Source organism: Cibotium barometz, chromosome 23 (genome assembly GCF_041138505.1).
Source record: "Cibotium barometz isolate CiBa-2024 chromosome 23, ASM4113850v1, whole genome shotgun sequence".
Lineage (NCBI taxonomy): Eukaryota > Viridiplantae > Streptophyta > Polypodiopsida > Cyatheales > Cibotiaceae > Cibotium > Cibotium barometz.
In genome coordinates, this window is record NC_141068.1 from 43,438,909 (window position 1) to 43,459,361 (window position 20,453).

Sequence of the window (20,453 nt, forward strand, 5' to 3'; positions counted from 1 at the left end):
TTTAAGAAAAATATTTTAGGGGAACATAGATCTATGTTTCTAGCTCTCAACAAGTGAACCTTTAGAAACATTACCCGGTATGAAAAGGAGGTTTTAAACTTGGTCTCTTTATGTATCTCAAAACCACTTTATGCAAGACTTAGCAAATTCTCAACTTTGGGACCTTTTGCATCCATGTCATCCAAGGCATCAAACTCGTTATTTAACCTATGTTCGAGTGTGCATTTTGATGGTTGCTTCTTTCTTTTTGCACAAATATAATATAACCACTGTCTCATTAAGATATTTTGCACATATATAATATAGTCAAACTCCTTTTAATTCTTAATACAATCATTGACCCCTAAGATTTCCAAGAGCAATGGGTCTTGTTGATGCCTTCGGTCATGCTCACTAGATTGGGAGTATTGGCCTTGGTGTTGTGCTCTTGCCATTATGATTTTCTTTGGCGTTGTATTCATAATTCAATAATATTGATCAAAGTTTCTGAATTTTTTTTATTAGTTGATCAAAGCTCATTATAGTTGATGTTCACCAAAGATATTTATCAATCTTAGGAAATGTACGATTTGTATCGTTGCTAGTTTTGTGTTAAATGGTGTTGAGAGGACATGTGATCTCAGTTGAGGGCTCCCTACCTCGGCACTATAACCCACTGACGGACCGTGCGCGCACGTGATCTCATAGCCATTGATCCCATCTGACATAGGTGTTAAAGACCTTGTGCCATTGATCCCATCTCACATAGGTCTTAAAGACCTTGTGCCTCTAATGAGCTCCAATGGCAACAGTCCGCCCACCACGGGATGATGTGTAAAGGTTCCTAGTTTGAACGTGAGAAAGGAGGGGCATTACATGTAAAGAGTCCTTTCAACGTGCACCCATTCACAAAAGTTGGTAGACTGCAGCTGAGACTTAGAAGAAGAAGAAGAAGAGGTTGGCAATGACATGTTGACAATCGCATCAAGATTCACCAGAATCTGTTCTCATGAGCAAGAATAAGGGTGATTCCTTTATCTGCATCACCCACCTTTCTGTCACGACTGCTGCTAGGCCACATGCACAGTCATGCGATTCACCAGAATCTGTTCTCATAAACAAGAATAAGGGTGATTCCTTTATCTGCATCACCCACCTTTCTTTCACGACTTCTGCTCGGCCACATGCAGAGTGTTAGAAACACAGTTGGATGGTTTTTTTTTCGGCTATTCATCATCTGTGCAAAAGTAGAGCTTGTTTGTGTTGTGTGAGTTCCTAGAATCACACGCACAGAGGGGAATTGTGGGTTCTTCTTGCGCGCAGACAGAAGAACAGAAGAGGATGAGAGACCATATCTGTCGTTGGACGCTTTCTCTCACAACAGAGGTTGGGTAGAGGTCCTAATTATGTTGTGGGTTTTTGTAAATTGTTGTGTGGAAAAACCTTGAAATGGAGGTCTCTAATGCTGTGCGATCCTGTTGCGCCCACGTGCAGGTTTGAAGAAAAGAGAGAGAAAGAGAGGTCGCCGCCATCGTTGTACCAATTTGATGGGTTGACTGCAATCACACGCAATTCTTGAACGCAGAGGCGAAAGAAAATCCGCCATAGTTGTGGGCTCTCAAAGAGATTTTGGACACAGCTGTTGTGGGTTCTCCGAGGGAGCACAGAGGCCATGGAAAACAATACACAGAGGGAGTATGCTTTTTCAGCCCAAACAGAAGGGGGAACAATTAAAGAAGACCAGTCCCCTGTCGAGCAAGTGGCCCTCACTGTGGCCACAACAGACGACCCATCTCTACCAGTATGGACTTTCCGGATGTGGACAATAGGTCTAATGTCCTGCGTGATGCTGTCTTTCTTGAATGAGTTCTTCTCCTATCGCACAGAGCCTCTCATGGTAACCCCGATCACAGTGCAGGTTGCAGCGCTGCCCATTGGGCGCTTCATGGCCTTTGCCCTGCCCAAAAAGACCTACCGCTTGCCCTTCTCCCACCAGGAGTTCTCACTCAACCCAGGGCCCTTCAATGTAAAGGAGCATGTGCTCATCACCATCTTTGCCAACGCTGGCAGTGCTTTTGGGAACGGCTCCGCCTACGCCGTCGGCATCGTCGATATCATCAAGGCCTTTTACCACAGAGGCATCTCCTTCTGGGCTGGATTGTTCATCATCTTGACTACCCAGGTAAATCTCTTGATCCATTTTGAAATCATTGTCTGTTGGTGACTGACGCACTGTATAGTAGCTGTTTTTGGGCCATTATGCTCCAGTTAGTGACTGTTTGTTGGGGATCCATTAGTGGCTGCTTGTAGCTTACACAAAGATTAAAGGATCTTGCCTGTTTTTGGGTGATGAAGTGCCAACTAGTGGGTCCATTATCTGCTTCTTCCGGGTGATAACGCAGTGTTTAGTGGTGATTAAGCAGTTATATTTGCATGGTTTGCAGGAATTAAGCACCATGAAGTGCATGCTATGTTTCATGAAGCACCAGTTTGTGGGCAATAAAAAAATTTGCTCCATGTGTAACATTTATTTCAAAAAAGATTCTGGAAACCCCAGAAAACTTCATGCTATCTTATGTGCATCCTCAAACTGCAGGTTCTGGGTTATGGGTGGGCGGGCCTTTTCCGGAAATATCTTATTGAGCCTGCTCAAATGTGGTGGCCTAGTACACTTGTGCAGGTGTCATTATTCAGGTAAACTGGATTCTTATTGTGAGAAGCTCCTCAAGCTATTAATCACTTTGTCTAACTTATTGTGATGATCTATTCCACTTGCTTCTTCTGTTACGCAGAACTTTGCATGAGGAGACGTCCAAAGGACTTTCCAGAAGCCAGTTCTTCTTGATATTCATGATTGCAAGTTTCTCCTACTATGTACTTCCAGGCTATTTGTTCAGCACCTTAACATACTTTTCATGGGTGTGTTGGGCATTTCCCAATTCAGTAACTGCACAACAGATAGGCTCTGGCTATCGAGGACTCGGGCTGGGCGCCTTCAGCTTTGATTGGTCGGGTATCTCTTCGTTTCTTCTAAGTCCATTGGTTTCCCCATTCTTTGCAGTAGTCAATGTTGGTGTGGGATTCTTTCTCGTCATTTACGTGTTGCTCCCGGCTGCTTACTGGAACGATATGTATCATGCAAAGACATTTCCCATCTTCTCGTCGCATCTTTTCACTGCCAGTGGGAGCGTTTATGACATCCAAGCAGTCTTGAGCCCAGACTTTACTTTAAATAATACAGCTTATGAGCAACAAGGCCAAGTGCACCTGAGCATCGTGTTTGCTCTTGTGTATGGGCTCGGATTCGCAACAATTGCGGCTACAGTGACACACGTGCTTTGTTTCTATGGCAAGTATGTATATTTTCTCAGTATTTGTAGTCTTTTTCCATAGTATTTGGTCAGCTCTTTTAGACAGTTGCAATGGCTTTATTTCTTGTGTTTGTGCTCTACACTGCATGTGTGAGCTCTTCTCAAACACCTGGACTGTGCTTCTCACTGCATGTGTGATTCTAAACCACTTGGATTTATGTGATTCTAAACCACTTGGATTTATGTGACAGGGAGATATGGCACCACAGCAGAGCTGCCATGAATAGTCAACCAGATATCCACACACGGTTAATGCAAAAGTATTCCAACATACCGCAATGGTGGTGGGGTACTCTGCTCATTGGATCAGTTGGACTGTCTATGGCAGTATGCGTGGGGTTTAAAGAGCAAGTCCAGCTACCTTGGTGGGGTTTGCTCTTAGCATGCGTGCTAGCAGCCGGGTTCACTCTACCAATAGGTGTGATCACAGCAACCACCAACCAGGTAAACTCTTGTTTCTGCCTTCTGGTGTGCAAGTGGATTGTTTTCTGCCTTTCGTATTGGGTTCTCAAACGCATGTATTTATGGGTGTGCCATACATTGGTTCAGACTCCGGGGTTAAACATAATCACTGAGTACATCATGGGTTATATACTGCCGGGCAAGCCGCTAGCAAATGTTTGCTTCAAGGTGTATGGATACATGAGCATGAGCCAGGCAGTTTCGTTTTTGGCAGACTTCAAACTAGGCCACTATATGAAGGTTCCTCCACGATCAATGTTCGTGGTTCAGGTTTGTCCCTTATCATATGTATCATGCCTTTGTGATTGTTGTGGTTTTTTGTTTGGAGAGTTTCTAAGCAGATGGTTGTACCTACTAAAGCTTGTGTGCCAAGTTTTAAGGTGCAAGCTGTGACAACCTGTGACCACATATGTCTACCTACTTCTCTAGAGATCATAGTGATGACTGATTAGAGGATCTTGAGTATTTGATTAGTGATACATCTATTACACACGAGGTTAGAGATACTCCAGAGGATACCCATGCGCACCGATGGATAGTGAGGAGCTTAGGCCTGAGGTTCTTATATTAGATATGTTGGGCTATTGCTCTAGAGAGTTCACATGTGGGGATAAGATAGTGATGACTTCATTGAGGTGAGACCTCATAGGTGACCCATGAGTATGCACACAAATCACATGGTCTATGATTTTTAGTGCTTTGCATTTGACTTAGGCATTTTCATAGATCCAATGATTGTGGAGATACCATTGATAGAGGCATACCATAGCGTTGATGATACATTAGTTTTTGGTCTAGGTCTTGACTTGGATTATGAGCTATTTTGTAGTGATGCTCGTGGATACTTATGCATTGATGTGGATTCAGTTTATTGGGCATTCACTTTAGGTCATACCAGAGATCATCTTGAGAGACTTGCGCTTATTGATGTAGCATGCCATCATGATATATTTGTCTTTAACCTTGGTGAATATCTAAACCATGATCTTGGTGGCATATCTCATGGATTATTATTTGATCTTGGCTTCCTTTCCACATTGGGGCAGTGTTACTTCATATTCATTCCAAGTGGCTGCTGCATGCTTGTGACTTGGGTGATACGACTTATCCTTTTGATCCAGGTAGTACGAGATCTATGGCTATGATCACGCGATCCCTTGATTTCACGTTTGATCCAAGAGGATGCATTGCTAGTTTTGTCATCGGCATTGCACTATGTTCTTTTCCATTTGATTCAGGACAACATTGATATTTAGCTTTGGATGTAATTTTTTTGGGGCTTTGTATAAAGCCTTCTACATGTGTCTATTTTGTGCATGAGTATCCTCGTCAAATGGACTCCTAACTCTCTTCACACTTCCTACTGACTCTTTTCTCTTAACCCTAGATCTCCCTACTAATCTATTTCTTCTAACTTCTACTATCCCTATTCTCCTTTCACTTCCAATCTCACTCTCCATCAATAAGTTGTCACTCTTCAATGACCCTCTCCACTGTAATTTCTACATAATGGAGTGTACTCTTGATGCTTCATCTCATTAGGACAATAAGCAGCTATATGTTCCTCTTGTTGACAATGGCAGCATACGATTGGTCCTTGTTGTGGCCTAAAACGATTTTTTAAGAAACCAAATGGTGTTCTCAGTGTTGCAAATGGTGGAAAAATTGCTCTCTCATAAGTCTTGTTTATTCCAGGCATTAAATTTGGTAGGGCTAGATTTGTTGATGGCATGTCTTTAGTTCATGATCGGAGTGATGGAGACATCTCATCCAGTACTCGAAGCCATGGGCTTTACAGATTGGACAAGTATGAGATATTGGCACATAATTCTTTTTCAGTTACTACTACACATGCTATGAATGACATAGACCTATGGCATGCCCGCTTTGGTTACCTGAATTTTGGCAGTTCCTTGTGCTTTAAAAGATAAGAGATGGTGTCAAAGTTACCAAAGCTTGAGACTCCTAACAAAAATGTATGTGAGGGGTGCATTTTGGGTAAGATGCAATGGGCATCTTTTTTGAAAGATGGATTAGTAAGAGCTATCCACCAGAAATTACAGCTTATATATAATGATGCTTGTGATTCTATGAGGACAGGACGGATTGAGGGATATCTCTACTTTGTGACTTATATTGATGACTACTTCAGGCATACCTAGGTGTATCTTTTGAAGGTAAAGTTAGAGGTTTCTACATGCTTTAGAAACTTTGTTTCTATGGATGAAAATATGTCTACATATAAAGTTGGCATCATTCATAGAGATCATGGGGGGGAGTATATGTCAAAGGAGTTTCATGCATATATGGCTATGCATATATGGTTGAAAGAGGCATAAAATATCAATATATAGTACCTTACACACCTCAGCAAAATGATATGGCTAAGAGGAAGATTGATTCTCTCATGGAGATGGCACATTGCATGGTTAAAGGCTTGGATTTATCTCATGTTTTTTGGTTGGAGGCAGTTATGTGTGCGACTTATATGCTAAACAAATGCCCCAACAAAGACTTATAGATAATTGTGAAGTTTGGAATGGCACGAAGCCCTCTATGGCTCATTTTTTATGTTTTTAGTTATCTTGCTAATGCTCCTGTGCCTAGCCAACAATGCAATAAGCTAGATGATAAGGTTGTAAAATGCATTTTTTTGGAATACAGCACAGAAAGCAAAAGGGATAGACTCTTATCATCTGGCCACAAGGCGAATTTTGGTGAGTAGAGATGTTGTCTTTGTTGAGAACTCAGTTCATCCCATGCTTTTATGCAAATATATGCTCACATGACATCTTGGATACATTTCCTACCTTTGTTTAATGATGGGTAGCCATATGTGGAGAAAATGAATGCTCAATAAGGTGTTGCAAAACAGCCCATACCGGCTAAAAATCAACTCATATTTTAGTCCGTGGATTAGTCTATTGATGAAGAAAATGTAGATAATGTAGTGGATGAGGAAAGGGCAGCCAAACAGGTGTCCAAAAGTATGCCAAAATGGTTGGTGTGCAAATATTGCAGGATAGAAAACTAGCTACTCCTTTACCTAGTAGGGCATGTGCAGGTTCTCATTATGCATCTTATTCTTTTATGGATCATGCACTCATTGCCAGTATATGCAATGAAGAGGAGCCTGAGTCCTTTGGGGAAGCACAGGAAAATGGTCATACTCATCCTGCATGGCATGCATCCAATGACTTAATCCTAAAAAATGACACTTGGTATTTGGAAGATTTACTTTCTGGAAAAAAGGTCATTGGTACTAAGTGGGTTTATAAGCTTAAGTGTACAGCTGATGGTAGTGTTTGCCGCTACAAGGCAAGGCTTGTTGCAAAGGTTTATGCTCAAAAGAAGGGCATAGATTACGATGAGACCTTTGCACCCATGTCTTGTATAACTACAATCATGTGTATTATTGCATTGGCAGTGCATCATGGTTGAAATGTACATGATTTGGATATCAAGACTGCCTTCTTAAATGGTGTGTATGTTGCTACCTTTGTCTCCACTCCAACATGTTGATTCTTACTTGAATTCCACATACTAAGAGCCTTTTGACACCACGTGATAACCTGATGGTCATTGGCGGTTAACGTTGGGTGGATAATGCGCTTCCAATCATCTACTAGCACTACCATTAGTGGTGGGTAAAATCCAAGCTAACCCGAAAGCTTTTCGTGCTCAATGTCATTACCAACTCCACATCGTTACGTGCTACCGAGTCCATAAATATCTCATAGCACACACAACTTGTCGAGGATGTGGCATGTCGGTGTGGGAAAGGGGATTGGAGTTGTCCTTCTACAGTGAGAGTCAAAAATCTTGATTAGTGAGGGGCATGAATTTTTTATAAGAGTTGAAAAACCACACTTTGAAAAGCCAATCTTGCTTTTCTTTTAAAAAAACCCTATAGGTACCTTAATATCATGTTTTGAATAAAAGAAAAGCTCCCAACCCATTGTTTTTTCTCTCATCATGCTTTTTCTCTCAATCCCTTGCACATCCATGCAAGTTCAAAATTCCATGGCTACTTTGCCAAAAGAAATTGTTAAAGGCACAATCTTGTGCACTCCCCACGTAAACCCATCAATCTCCACATCCATGGGCTCTATCCTTGTCAGATATTTCTTTGATACCACTGTGAGGTGTCCATAGACCTAACTAAGGATTATTTGACATAGAACCATAGAGGATTAGGGTTAGATCCACACACTTGAGAAACCCTACACAAGGTTTCGGAGTCCTAGCATCGTTTGTTGCAGCACAGGACAGCGATGGATTGTGGCTAGAAACTCACCACCCCACTATAGGTTCGGCACCTTGAACCACCCCCGAGTCTAAGGTCTGATTCCCCTGAGCCTACCAAGCCCAAATGATCTCAATCTAGCACCGCATATACCACCTAACCGAGCCATCCGCTCGTAGCTCCATGGCCCTAAGGTCATGCACGCCCTTGATAACTCTTCTGTTTGATATCTCTAATAACTAATAAATTCTCCCAAGGTCACTAGCAGCCTAGAAACTCACCATCCCCTTATAGGTTCAACACATGGAACCACCCCCGAGTCTAAGGTCTGATTCCCTTGAGCCTACCAAGCCTAGATGTTGCCAATCTAGTGCCACATATACCACTTGGCCGAGCCATCCGCTCGTAGCTCCATGGCCCTCGGGTTGTGCACGCCCATGTTAACTCTCCTATTTGTCACGTGGATACCTCTAATAACCAATAAAGGCTCCCAAGGTCACTAACAGCCTAGCATTGCTCTATCGTGTACAGATGCTGTGAGTACAGGGGTGCTGCTGTGGGAACATGTGGGGTAGCTTAGTTGTAGAAGCTACTCGTTGATATGGATGGGTAGCCCATGTTGAGATTTCGAGCTCATCTAGTGAGGCGGTGGACATTGATGACCCGCTTGCGTGATAGACCCCACACTTACACCACTGGCATGGTTGGTGAGATCATGGGTGATATGCGGCCAACGGGATGACACGTTGTGTGACACCCATTCTCTAGACTAGCATAGTTATAGCGCCAGCTCATTTAGTTGGGTTCACACTATAGAGAACCCTAGTATATATTTGGTTAAGTACCTTTTCATATTGTGTGCTCTTTTATCTTTGTATATGGTGTGTTGAGTGTTGTGTGAAGAATAAAAAGATTTTCAGCCTCTCACCTTGTGTGCTCTATTTTAGGGTTTTGTAAACACTGATTCAGTCCCATATGATGGTGTATAGATCCAAGGTACAGGAAAGTACACGGATACAAACCCCAAGGCAAGGAGCACAGAATCGGGAAGAGCTCCCATGAGGTTTGTTGGTGGTGTTCCACAAAGCCACAAGGGGGGCAGTCCTGTGAGCCAAATAGGCTCTCGGGCAACGGTCCCAAGGGAGGATTATTCTCCAAGAGGTGATGTGAGAGTGCCAGACTCATTTCTCAGGAATGAAGACCAAGACAATGTTCAGAGTCAGGGCAAGAATGGATTGGGGACTGGAGGGAACAAATGCATAGATCTTATTCAGAGGAGGCAGAGTGGTTTTGGAGACCGGGCCGGGTTTTCAGAGACAAGGGTTACCACCAGGAAGAATGGATGGATGACAGAGGGACTTCGGAAAAAGATTGGGATGATGACAGTCATCCAAGAATAGGTTGGATTCCCGTCATTAAGTTTAGCAGAGGGGGATGTCATGTGCATGACATGCTCATGTCCATTCTCAGGGCTAATCCAGAAGGGGCAGCCAGAAAAGGACCATTAGAGCTAGGAATTGGAGCACAAGATACAGAAGTGGACAGTGTGGACTTGGAGCAAGGCCTGGAGGGCATGAAGAGGATGTCCTGTAAGCTGCGTTAGAAGAAAGGAAGGCTGTCGGCTGCTCACAGAGGTGGTCGGCTGAACCAGAGGACAGGGCGGGCTGCAGGCGCATCATAACAAGTGAAGAAGTCCAGTCGGGCAGCGTTGAAGAGCATTTAATGCATTTTGGACTGGCCGACCAGCAATCGGCCAGTATACCAAGTGTCCAGGAAGCATATAAATAGCAAGTGTGCTCATTGTATTATTCATTCATTCCTTTATGGAGTGGATCCTTAGGGTCCAGCATTAGGACCAGATTTTGGGTGTTTTCCCACCTTTTTATGAAGGCAGCCAAGGGCTGTAGATTAGGAGTACTTTTTTGTACTATATGAAATATACTGAATTTCCAGCATCTCTCTCTCTCTCTCTCTCTCTCTACTCTCTCTTCATGTCTGCGTTTTGCATCAGCATGTTTCCAGTGGTGTTTAGGGCTGAAAGAAGACTCCCAGAGCTTCCGTGTGTTACAACATGAGCAACATATATTTGGCGACGATAATAGCTCTTCACTTACGGCACTGGCATGGTTGGTGAGATTATAGTTGATATACTATTAGTGGTTTATATGCTGTGTGACAACCACTTTGGTTTATTCAAGTTATGGCATAGTTATAGCGCTGGCTCATATAGTTGGGTTCACACTATGGACCAATCTCATATGTTTTATAGTAGGAGAGTACTTTCTAGTATAGTATGTACTCTTATCTTCATGTTATGGTAGTACAAAAGTAAGAAGATAGAAGAAAATTTAGCCATCTCTCTCTCTCTCTTGTGTGCTTCTCTACTCGTGTGTGTGTGTATGTGTGTGTGTGTGTGTAAAGAAAAAAGCTTGCAAGGAGCTCAAGCTCACTCTCTCCCCTGCATTCTTCTCATCTTTGTCAGATCTGGCTTTGATACCACTCTAAGGTCTCCATAGACCTAACCAAGGATTATCTGACATAGAGCCGCAACGGATTAGGGTGAGATCCGCATACCTGAGAAACCCTACACAAGGTTTTGTAGACCAAACATCATACACATTGCATGACTGCGATGGATTGTGGCTAGCGACTCACCAATGCCACCGTAGCTTCAGTGCCTCTCAATATTCTTAAGCTTATTCTATGGTCCTCGTCAGTCTCGAGCTGCTCTAAAACTGCTGGCATGGTGAGTGAATTCCTCACTCTAAAGTCTCTTATAGCTCAACATGCCCTTATTAGCCTGCTCTGGCCAAGCCTGTCGTCAGTATTTTGTAATGGCCTGCAAGGTGAGGTGGGATACATGTGAGGGGCTCATATAGGGATGCCCGTTAGAAGGGTGAGAGAGCATGGGGAGGTTGAATGACAGGGGAAACATCAAAATGGCGCTATTAATTGTCTGGCTTTTGTAGGTAGGGTAGATGCAAGCTGCTCTTAACACGAGATTAGTTTTTCACATCCATAGATGGGCCTCCAAGCCTGTTGAACCTTCAAATTTGTAGTATGTGGACACCGGTTTTTTTTTTTCCCTTTGGCCCCCCATCCTCCTGTAGTTACCATTTTTCACCGCCCGAATGCGCTTTTCATCCGCCATAAGTGATGCCGCTGAGGAAGCACCTTGTGGGGTTTTGAACCCAGGACCTCTTGGTGCTAGGCCGGACTCTCACCTCATTGGCTGTGGACTATGGTTTTAACATGCCATGCACACACCTTGTGGGGTTTTGAACAACCCAGGACCTCCTGGTGCTAGGCCGGACTATCACCTCATTGGCTGTGGACTATGGTTTTAGCATTCCATGCACACACTTTCCCTCAGCCAACTGTTTTGCTTTGGAAATGCCACCTATAATTAGTTGAGTTTCTCTAATATCTTTTTGCAAAAACTTAGCATTTTCTTTACAATTGCTAACCGCAAATTTTTTTGCAAATTTAGATTAGTGTGGCTAGTGTGCATGTCTATGGGGAGCATGTTGGGGTGATCTGAATGGGGCATGTGGGGGTGTGGGTACATGTGCATGTGCTGACATGTGAGCTGCGAGTGATGGCATCATGCATGAACACAGCTGTTCTGACTGGGGCATCCTGATACCCAACAGGTGATTGGCACAGTTGTAGCAGGGACTGTGAACATGGGGGTCGCATGGTGGCTGTTGAACTCAATCAGGAATATATGTAATACAGATGTGCTGCCAGCGAGCAGCCCTTGGACATGTCCAGGGGATGCGGTTTTCTTCGATGCATCAGTAATATGGGGGCTTGTTGGGCCAAGGAAGATCTTTGGGAGGGAAGGGGTGTACCCAGCCCTCAATTGGTTCTTCTTGGGGGGGGCCATTGCGCCTGTGATTGTGTGGATGTGTCACAGGGCTTTCCCCAAGGTGTGGTGGATTCCTTTCATCAACATGCCGGTGCTTCTCGGGGCCACCGCCATGCTGCTCCCCGCCACAGCCATCAACTATACTTCGTGGGTGGTCGTCGCCACCATTTTTAACTTCTTCGTCTTCAAGTACCACAAAAGCTGGTGGAAGCGCTACAATTATGTGCTCTCTGCTGCCCTGGACGCAGGACTGGCTTTCATGGCTGTGCTGTTATATTTCTGCTTGCAGCTCCCAAATGCTCAGATGAATTGGTGGGGTACTTCTGGAGATCATTGTCCGCTCGCAGCATGCCCCACGGCTCCTGCTATTGTAAAAGCAGGTTGCCCTGTGAACCATTAACATGCCCCCAAGATGGGATGTGTGACAAGGAGACATGGCAATGAAACACACAGCTGCCAAAAACCATGGAGACACAAAATCAAACGATCGCACATTTACACACCTTAGACAAGAGCTCATCATCAAAACCCAAAAACAATCTAATAAGAGGTGCCTAGGATGTGTAAATTAGTCCTCAAAACGAGTCGTCCCAACGCTTGGTACCTAAGGCAAACAACAATGTGGGCAATAAATAGTAATCATACGTTCTTGGAAATTGACACATCAAAGTTAGAGCAACATGAAAAGCTATTGGACATCGTAAAAATTTTGGTTTAAACTCTAAAACAAGCCATCACAAGTTCACAAATATAAGGACTGTTACTCCTTTGGCATGCGTTAAATGTGCAGGAACAAGATAGGCACAAATGAGCACATGAATATGCTTCTTTTGCATGATAAGTGTTGATAATCTTGAGGTCATTCTCCTTTAATCAAAATGTAGTAGGGGTAATTGTTTATAAGACCTTGACATTCCTAGGTGATTTTAAAGGATCTCATTATAAATTCCATGTTGACAGAGATCTTGGCATGGAGTACCACATACCAAGCCTAAAGTCTCAACTGACATTTATCAAATGGGGAATCCAAATTGGCCAAAGAGCTATATATTTCACCCATCTCATGGCAAATTCACCACCTACTATCCACTTCTTGCGCATTCTTAAGGTGGAGTCAACTCAACAACTAACCCCAGATGGCACACACAAGCCCATTCCTTCATTAAAACCCAACATTCTGGTCTTAATTCCTTCGTTAAGCCCCAACATTCAGGTCTCCATTCCTTCATTAAGCCCCAGCATTCTAGTCTCCATTCTTGTACCAAATCAATTCACTTATCCATTCTTGTACCAAATCAATTCACTTATCCTAGGATTAAGAAGGTTCTGACCCAAGGAAAAATGTGAACTTTCCATGACTTATCTTGTTTACTTGTATATAAGTCAAAATCTCTACTTTATTATCTTACTTTATGAACTACAACTCTCTTGTCAATGCTTGATGCTACCTCTCTTGCTTTCTCTCTTGTGCTTGATTGATGCTACAATCTAATGGGATGTGCTCTCTACGATTTGTGAGCTCTACTACATTCTTCATTGTCTTAACAGTAGTTTGGTAATAGGACAGAAAAGTATTCATAGACACATTTATGATCACTTTACTTACTAACTTCATGGAATTATTTAGAACACATGGATAGTGCAAACCAAAGGTTTCTTTTTTTCATATCATCAAGTACACATGGAAAAAAATTTGGGATTTCTTGGGATCACATTGGTTACCTCTAGGCTTTTCAATTTCATAAGAATTCATAGGTCAAATTAGAGTCATAATGCAGAGCTATTTGGACTATATTTGGATCAAAGGCTTTAATTAGCCAATTTCTCATTGCTTTCCAAAGTTTTTGATGTGCATTGCTTCACAAATATATATATATATGCTATAATACAATCCATCTTCGACTCAAAAATCAATTAGAACTCCAAAATTTAGGTCTTAATGAAAATTCTAAGGTTTTTAGCTGTCTAAAAGAAAACTAACTTTGAAGATTTTTATAGCTAATCAAACAATCATAAACTAGGATCAAATCTTGCACACATGTTTTGTACAATGTTGTGCTTCACTGGTGCATTTTGTGAGAGTCAATCACATATACATTTAGCCTTTTAGGCACTTTGTTTTAGATGAATGTTTACAAATTTTGAACCATATTTATTACTATAGAATAGAAGAATACTTCACGCATTTTTAAACATCTCAAAAGGCTTTAAGTGAAATATCTAGTCATTTTATGTAATAATAAACACTATTTTCGTGAAACGAGATGATCGCATGCTATTTTATTATCAATGCAGTTTTGAAAGTTGAGATCATCACGTTGTCTTCTAACTAAATTAAAATGTTTAGATATGTATTCTTAATCGAATAATTTAGTGGGGATATTGATTTATTAGTATAACTACAGTAAATCACCGTCTAAGCTTACATTATTGTCGTGTTTGGGTGTTAAAGACTTAACAACTAAAAAGAGATTCTAAGGAGTAAATTCAATTGAATTAATTATTAATGAAATCAATTTTCTTATCATGGAAAATCTATCTCTAATCTCTTAAATAGTATATTTTATAATGAGTCAAGATCATTTTTTCAACTTTATAAATTCGTAACCTGTTTGGATTATAGTGATGTATATATCTCTACTTATGGTGATTTATCAATTATATTTAAGGTTATTTTTATCATTTTAATAATTTTCTAAGGTTTTCCACATTCAAAAAGACATACCTTAGAAGAGAAATGCTAAAATACGGCTTCCATTCATAAGATATGATTTTTTTAGCAAACCCCTAAAAAGACATATTTAACTTCCATTTGAACTCTATTGTGCTAGATTGTGTATGATTAGCACTAGATTAATTTCTACATCATGGCCTAAGTTACATTATTTGAATTTGACAACTCATTTTATTAATGACCAAATTATATGCTTCTCTATATTATGAAATTGAATAGTTCGTTGATACATCACGAATTTTATGTAGTTCATTTTTGCAGTTGCATTCCATATGAAAGTCTTTTGTACAAAAAGATTTTTCATTATATATAACATTTACCAATGCTCTTCAAAGTAGTTTTTAGTCTTAGCTTTAAGAAGTCATAGTATTTCTTGGCCCTTTGCTTTAAATTTCAAAAAGGAAACCCATGGCTTTTGCCTTGGAAAGATGATTTGCTTCTTTATTGTCTTTGCTAAAGAGTTGGTATGCGCATTGAAGCTTGTTTCATATTTGCTAAACTCTTTAAATGAAGTTATTGTTGTTTTCTTTTGCTACTTTTCACCAAGAGACATCTTCATTTACACATGATATATTATGGGATGTAGATCCACTAACCATGCTAGGTTTCAGAAGTACACATTGCAGTTTGCTACTTCCCACCGGAGACATCTGCTACTTTTCACCAAGAGACATCTTCATTTACACATGATATATTATGGGATGTAGATCCACTAACCATGCTAGGTTTCAGAAGTACACATTGCAGTTTGCTACTTCCCACCGGAGACATCTGCATTTCCATAGGATATATTGCAGGAAGGTCAGTCACCATACTCCTTCTTGTATTATATAGTATGGAGTTTTCCCAACAAGGAGGCATCTTCCTTTTGGGAAACTTCAATTCCTGGACAACTAGTAGAGAGGTTCACATGTTTGACTTGCATGTAGATCAAGAAGTGCTCTAAGAGATAGACCTGATGGAGTTGGGGATGCAAAGGACCATAGAGGTTACTGGATACATCACCAACTATGGTAGAGCTTAATAAAGCAGAGAGGCTTAGAACTGGTGTGTACTATATCCACCTGAGACCCATGAAAATAAATGGCATAGTATCTCGATGGACTTTGTGGTTGGATTTCCCATGGACTAGTAGGGGTCATGATTCAATCTGCTTGTGGTAGACCGATCGAGTAAGATGACCAGATTTATACTTTCTAAGGAAACTATATAGAGCCTTGAGTTAGCTACTATCAAACTAAGAAGGAAGTTCTTCTTTAAAAAGAAAAAATTGTGTTATACTTAGTTTTTTGTAGAGCAAAAAAATTGGTGGTGATCTTTTACATTTTCATCATGTTTATAAAAATTGTGTTTTTTAAAAAAGAAGTTGGCAATATCTTTAGAAAAAAATTTCTTCTCTGCATGTCATTAACATTAGTGATTTTTTTAATGCTAAGTATTCTCCAAGATTTGAACAAATAATTTGTAAGTACTCCACTTTAAGGTTATTTTGTTATAACTTTTAAAGCATAGGGAAATAAATTACTATTACAAAATTATTTAATTGTATACTTTTTGAATTTTGACATGCTAGGTATAGTCATTGGGTCTATTCCACTCAAAATAAACAAAATGTGGCCATATTATGAAATGTTTTGAGATAACTATGGCTATTGCAAATTTTGGATTTTGATCACATTTTTTCATATGGGAAAGGATTTCTTAAAAAAACCTACTTTTGTATGAAATGCTCCCATATTTTTTTTAAAAATTCCATGATATCACATTTTATATGAAAATATTTCATACAAAATGAAGAAATAAAATTCATAATTATACAAATACATAAATTTTATTGGATTATTTGCATAAAAAATAATTCAAACCAAATAATACAACCTAGGCTATGGCTGTGTTAATGATAGCTTGCAAATGCATTCTCGAGTGAAAGAGAATTATCTCTTGCTTAAATATCTTGCTTGCATAGTGCATTCTTGAGCGAAAGGGCATTATCAATTGTGTGAAGGAGCCTACAATTTGTGAGAGATGAGCTTAGAGTGATAAATAGTAGCAACAACTGGGAAAGAGGAAGTGATAAGTGAGAAGCTGGATTGTGAGAAAATGTCAGTAAGATCCAATTGGAAAGCAAGCACACTCCCATTGTGTAATTCCTTGGAGAATATTAGGGAGAAAAAGGCATTAGGAAGCATAACCATTGTTAGAGAAGCTAAAGGAAAGAATAAATGACTACTTGATTTCTAAAGAACAATAGCACAAGTTCCAAATCACAAGTGAGTGCCATCTTACTAAGTGCAGAGATTGCCAAGTGCATGGTTGGGAATCATGATGGATGGTGGTTCTTGGGGGTCACAAGTTCTTGTATTTTTATAGTGGGCTCTTTACCCTTCTTGAAACATATATGTTTTCTACTTGTTTTACTAAAGGCATTTACTCAAGGGATGATAGGTTCTTGTGGAAACTTATCATTTTTAGGCAAGTGTTCTTGTGGATCTCTTATAGGGTTTGATTTTGAGAGATGTTTTCACTACAACACATCGGGAGCATAGTAGCGTTTTTGGAAGTAAAATATCGAGGGTTTTCAAGATGCTCAACAGCGCGTTGCTCCACAGCACTTTTTCGCTGCTAAGTAATGTGTTTAGCAACGAAAAATCGCTGCTCAACAGCGCAATATTGTTGCCTAGCAGCAAAAAAGTGCTGCTCAGCAACATCTATATAGCAGCGAAAAAACGCTGCTATATTGTAAAAACATCTCGCTTTTTTGTCACTTCTTTTGCCACCACATAGTTTTATCTTTTGAATACAATAAACTTGTACTCTAAGTTTTTTCTATAGGTTTTTACCTTGTCTATCACTTCTACCTCTCCTACCTTATCCTCCTCAAGCTCAAGCAAGGTATGTCTATTGTTTTCCTTCATTTCCTATGCAAACAAGCTTTCCATATTAAAGTTTTCTTGTGAGTATTTCCCTTCTCTTTTCTCTCTTTTAAGTTTTTCTTTTCTTCTTTTTTTCTTCTCATTGAAGCTTGACCCTAACCCTAGCTTCTACATAGAAACCCTAATAAAGAGATTTAATGGAGAGCTCTCCATCAAAGCTCTCTATTATGTTTTCTATTTAGAAGCTAGGGTTAGTGTTATGCTATAATGAGAAGGAAAAAATAAAGATCAATACGTTTTCTATGTTATGTAAAATCTTTCATTAAGATTAGGGTTTTGTATATGCTTTCTATTAGGGTTACGATTAGGGTTACTAATACTTTTTTTCTTTATTTAGTTTGATTTTGTAGGTTATCTACACATACAAGCCTCATAAGGTAAGAGATCTCTCCCTTTTATGTTTCCTCTCTTATGCTTTTACATGTTATAGGATTTGTAAGTTTTAGGATTTGTTAGTTTTTCTCTCCTACATGGATAGCATAGCTCCTCTCTAGAGGTGGCTATATGGCGTAGCGTCATGTGTGAGACTAGTGCATAAAACTTATGGCATTAGCCTTATGCATAAGCCTTATACATAAGGATAGTGCATAAACCTCATACATAAGACTTATGCATTACCAAATGTATAAGCCTCATGCATGAGGCTTATACATAAGGTTTATATGCATGACTTTTGTATAAAGCCTTATGTATAAAGCTTATGCATTAGCAATAAGCCTCTGTGTATAGCCTTATACATAAGCTTATGCACGAAGCTTATGTATTAGCCGTATATATCTAGTAGCTTCCAACGCATGCCAGTAGGCAACCAATGCATGTGGATAGCATCCAACGCATGCTGGTAGTTTCCAACGCATACCGGTAGCTTCCTATGCATGATAGTAGCTTCCTATGTATGCCGGTAGGAACCAACGCATGCCGGTAGCTTCCAACGCATGCCAGTAGCAACCTACACATGCCGGTAGCAGCCTATGCATGCCGATAGCTTCCAACACATACCGGTAGCTTCCAACACATACTGGTAGTTTCCGATGCATGCCGGTAGCAACCAACGCATGCCAACAGCAACCAATGCATGCTGGTAGCAATCTATGCACGCCGGTAGCAACCAACGCATGCCAACAGCAACCAATGCATGCTGGTAGCAATCTATGCACGCCGGTAGTAGCTTCCTATGCATAAGAGTTTTAAGTATTTATGTTTTTTCTTGGATAGATGGCAAATACCATGAGGAATAATGTTACACATGAAGGAGGAGTCGATATCCCAACAATATTTGTAAGTATATATTAGCCTCAAATTGTATCTTATCTTTTAATTAAAGAAGGTTATCTTAAATAATAACTTTCTAAAATGTTCATTTGTTTGTATGTCTATAGCTTGAAGCAGTGAACTGCCCCCCTACACAAGAGTAATATAATTTTTGTATTACAAACAGGGTTTGCAAGCTCTATTTGATAGGTAAGATGAATGATATATTGTTATTACTACAAGAGATGCTTGGCAAGTAAGTACATTCCTAAACCCTAAACTTCTTTGTTTTTGCAAAACTGATTCTCACTTGTGTTAGTTTTATTGCATTTTAGGATCATATATAAATAGAAACAGTGGTGCAAATGTCCATGCCGATAGCAGTGGAAATGTGAGTATATGAGTTTTTTGGGAACATACACTTATGTAATCCGCTAAGTATTGTAATTGAATTTTGACATTCCTAAAACCATGGTTTGCAAACGTCTTTTCTTTTTGGTATTTGTAAGTTTTACATTACACTTGTTCATGATGATGTGAAGTTATGTTAGTTTTACTATGTCTACTATATTAGAAAAAAAAGAGCTCGGGCAGATTGGGGAGTCCTATGCAGACTCCCCAGTCAGTCTGCCCCAGCTTTCTTTTATTACGCAGTACGTTCGCTGCTCAGCAAAACGAACCCGTTACAGCGAAAATAGCAGCGTGTTTAGCACCGATATAGGCCCGACATCTCTGCTCCCTTCTAGTTATAAAAGCGCTGCTATTTTCGTTGCTTAAACCCTCATTCTGTTGTAGTGTTTCTTGACCATGTCTAAGATGACACATGTTCACTAACTTCCTTAGCCCCTTATGTTTTGATTTCTTTTTCTGCTTAGGTATTCAAAAGAAGATTCTTAGTATACCCATTTCTTGGAGCATGTATTGGTTTTGCTTTTTGTAGCTTTTTATTAATGGTTGATCTCCTTAATGGAGTAAATACTTGAGCTTTATTAATGATTGATCTTCTTGATGAAGTACATGACACTCACATCATATTTGATAGACTCCATAGAAAAAGTGGTTGTTGATAGGTTTTTCAAGGAAGTTGGTGGTGATGATTAAGGGGTTAATGAAACATTGTTTCACAAAAAGAGTTCTCTACTAATTGATAAGATCTCTTGGGAGGGTTTTTCATTTATCATCCATGGATGGAGTTGATATTTAGAGTTTTGGAAACTATGGATATTTGATGATGAGGATTCATACTGGACACAAGAAGAGTAGTCTCGATGATGAGGATTGGTGCTGGATAAGAAGGGTAGTCTTGATGATGAGCTTGCTTTTCTTTAGAAAGAGTTTATATTTCTAGGCTTGGTAACATGCTCTTAGTACCACTTTTTTTGAAGTGCTAGTATTTATAAACACATGTATCCTACACTCCATAGGATTAGTACCAACATATACTAATTCAAAATATCCAATATAGGGAAGTTTAGCATCACTATTAAATAAGATATAAAAAGGTGTGGTGTAAGTGTTGGCTGACACCACTCACTAGTAAATGAGATATAGAAATGTATGGTGTAAGTGTCGCTAACACTCCCTAATAAATAAGATTTGTAATGGT

At 40.1% G+C, this 20,453-nt stretch overlaps 1 protein-coding gene and 1 long non-coding RNA gene across 3 annotated transcripts; both read left to right on the top strand.

Moving 5' to 3' along the window:
- The first annotated feature begins 887 nt into the window (after positions 1–887).
- LOC147625978 (oligopeptide transporter 4-like) lies at positions 888–12,636 on the top strand. 2 transcript variants are annotated; one of them, XM_086817528.1, is made up of 7 exons: positions 888–1,004; positions 1,474–2,161; positions 2,576–2,673; positions 2,772–3,332; positions 3,542–3,794; positions 3,900–4,082; positions 11,712–12,636. In XM_086817528.1, the coding sequence occupies exons 2-7, from the start codon at positions 1,652–1,654 to the stop codon at positions 12,327–12,329; spliced, it is 2,223 nt and encodes a 740-aa protein (XP_086673654.1). In that variant the 5' UTR covers positions 888–1,004; positions 1,474–1,651; the 3' UTR covers positions 12,330–12,636. The 2 variants fall into 2 exon arrangements, with proteins under 2 accessions (XP_086673654.1, XP_086673655.1); XM_086817529.1 differs by having other exon boundaries at positions 889–1,109.
- Positions 12,637–18,493: 5,857 nt separating this feature from the next.
- Positions 18,494–19,283, top strand: LOC147625979 (uncharacterized). Its single transcript, XR_015268751.1, has 3 exons — positions 18,494–18,874; positions 18,986–19,057; positions 19,183–19,283. It is a non-coding gene; the product is annotated as an uncharacterized LOC147625979 (long non-coding RNA).
- The last annotated feature ends 1,170 nt before the right edge of the window (positions 19,284–20,453 follow it).

What these genes read in the sequence shown, in the direction of transcription:
- LOC147625978 (XM_086817528.1), top strand. Translation starts at nt 1,652, where the DNA reads ATGGAAAACAATACACAGAGGGAGTATGCTTTTTCAGCCCAAACAGAA. An exon ending in TCATCATCTTGACTACCCAG is followed by an intron (nt 2,162 to 2,575) that starts GTAAATCTCTTG and finishes CTCAAACTGCAG; the next exon opens with GTTCTGGGTTATGGGTGGGC. An exon ending in GTGCAGGTGTCATTATTCAG is followed by an intron (nt 2,674 to 2,771) that starts GTAAACTGGATT and finishes TCTGTTACGCAG; the next exon opens with AACTTTGCATGAGGAGACGT.